This window comes from Temnothorax curvispinosus, unplaced genomic scaffold, assembly GCF_003070985.1.
Source record: "Temnothorax curvispinosus isolate PA1 unplaced genomic scaffold, ASM307098v1 QBEX01013898.1, whole genome shotgun sequence".
Taxonomy (NCBI): Eukaryota; Metazoa; Arthropoda; class Insecta; order Hymenoptera; family Formicidae; genus Temnothorax; species Temnothorax curvispinosus.
Genome location: NW_020223678.1, coordinates 782 through 3,412, shown reverse-complemented (window position 1 = coordinate 3,412; position 2,631 = coordinate 782). Strand labels below are relative to the sequence as shown.

At 34.0% G+C, this 2,631-nt stretch overlaps 1 protein-coding gene across 1 annotated transcript; it reads right to left on the bottom strand.

Moving 5' to 3' along the window:
- Positions 1-316: 316 nt before the first annotated feature.
- Positions 317-1,804, bottom strand: LOC112464095. Its single transcript, XM_025030889.1, has one exon. It carries the CDS (start codon positions 1,802-1,804, stop codon positions 317-319), a length of 1,488 nt encoding a protein of 495 aa, XP_024886657.1.
- Between the last annotated feature and the right edge of the window lie 827 nt (positions 1,805-2,631).

Here is a 2,631-nt window from a genome sequence, read left to right as displayed (position 1 = left end):
TTCATCCCATATTATTAATTTCGCAGAGATTAATTCTCTTGCTTCCTGCGTGTTTCCTCTGATATTTGATTTTGTTATCTCATCTATTGGTATTGTTAGTTTGAACAGACTATGATATGTTCTTCCTCCCTTTAAAAGTGTTGCTGCTATGCCTGTTGACGCACATGGTAAAACCACCTTTTTTCTTCCTCTACGTACACTTAATAATGTATTAAAGGTATGTTTTTCCACTTTCTGTAAATCCGTCTATAAAAAATAACCTTTTGACTTCATTCTCATTTTCAATTGCTCGCATTACTAAATCGTACACGTGCTTTTACTCTGCATTTAATGTCAACAATAAATCTTCTCCTCTACTTTTTTCCTCATCTAAATCATATTCTATTTTAATGATTTTCACTGGCTTTGGTTTTGACAATTTGAAGTTTACACAGCTAGTTCCATTATTTCTCATAATTTCATCGATACAATTCATAGCTATATTTTCTGGATTATCCATATTTCTGTGTACATAATCTTCAATCATGGCGTCTTTATATTTATTCCAAAGTGTTGGTACATCTGTAGGTGTTCCATATATGCAAATATAAGCAAATAGCTCTCTAATTTGTGCAGGCATTTGACTCTCTTTCACTTCTTCTAGCGTTTTGTCCCATTGATCATCTGATTCTATCAAATTCCTTGTTTTTGCCGCATCCTTGAACGTCTCATAAAGAACTCCGTTGACAGTTCTCAAATCCTCGTAACATTTAGCTCCCCTAACATGTAGGAGAAGCAGTCGTAGATAATATCTTTCATTATCTTTTATGCTTACTGTATATAATCTGGAAATGATCTTTTCTGTTCCTTTTTGACGTAGTTTCCATTTTGTTTCTTTCTTTTCATACACATATTGTGACGCAACCTCTGCGTATAATAAATGTCTTGCTCTTTCATCATCTTGATTCAATTTAAACCATGCAGTAAGTGTAGTGTCTCTTTTCTGCGCACTTATTGCTGCTTGCTCTTGATTTCCCTCTTTGAAATATATCATTTGACGATTAGGCAAATGAACTGCCAGTCTTATTACTGTATGAGACTTCATAAACATTTCATATCCGTTCAGTCTCCACATTGCTTCTGGTGTACTAACATATCTTGCATCCATGAATGATTTTACCTCATCTATTTTAATTAGTCTCGTTCCGTCTCTTGTTTGCACCTCAATTGCAGCACAATCAAATCCTTTATGAATGTACTTGTGTAAGTATTTAACATTCTTTACTGATGAACATATTTCCAAATTCATGTGCCGATCATATTTCATTAATAAATATGGCGAATAGGACACTACCCATCGATTATCAATTTCTTTTCCTCTTACCCTGTATTTTTTCCCTATATTCCTTCTTTGATACATGGGATATCCATTCTCATTTGCTTTTGTTTCCTCTCTAAATTCTTTTGGATAGCCTCTTGTACACTTTCCATCTTCCCCTATGCAAGGATATCTTCTCGATCTGTCGCTACATGGTTCGTGAATCATATGCCTTAAAACCATTGCATTAAGCTCTGGATACCTTTCTTCATCAGGGATTTCAGCCCATACCATCTTATCTACAATTTCTTCATGCCTTGGCTTTTCTTCATCACCTAACATTGCAAGTAAATGCAAATGTGGTAATCCTCTTTTTTGGAACTCAATTACACCTACATAAGCTATGATTTTTCCAAAAATTTCCTTTTGCATTAGATCTCTCATCAGTTCTTTTACATCCAAGTTAAAGGTTTTCGCTACTAAATCTGGACGATATTCTACTGACATCCATCAAGATTTTCCTTAATTGACGGAGACTGTGGATTTGCATGTCACTGTTAAAAAGATATCTGGTTTCCCAAACTTTCTTACCATAGACATTGCATCTTGATATCTTTCTTGCATATTCCTTGGACTTCCCATAAATGATGATGGTAATATTACTGGTATACCAGCTTTAATTCCTTCATTTTGTTCTCGATTATCTAAATGATCCATTAATCCTGAATACAGTTCTGCTCTTATCTTCGGTTGATTTAATTTAATATAATTAAGTCTGTTAGCCTCAGTTTTCATATAGGCATCTAATATGAATTGACACTTCAACTTGCCTGCCATTTTAAATTGACTAAATTCTTTTCTAGGTGCCAGCAAGTAAGCATAATAATTCATCTGAGAAATTTTATATCCTTGATATAGAGGATTATTTGATTTCATTTCAGAATGCCATCCATTGTTACCATATGGATATAATAAAGGATAACACATTGGGTCACACTTTTTATCCAGAATTGATATTTGTTGGACATCATTCGAATTTTTGTTATTATATCCTAATGGATAGTCTCTCTCAAATGGAGGCTCACCATCAACATTATTAAAGACCACGGCTATTTCATTTGCACATGGGGCATTATACCTTCTTTTATCCTGTTTCGGATCTTTTCTGAACGACAACATCAAATTTGGTGCTTGAGTACCCTGAGGATTTAAATCTATTTCTATCTGACGCATCATCTTAAATGTTGTAGCTAATGAATTGTCATGCTTCATGAGAATTGTCAACTCTCTCATCAAACTTGCATCACAGTCTTTATTTGCTTCCTTTTTTAATC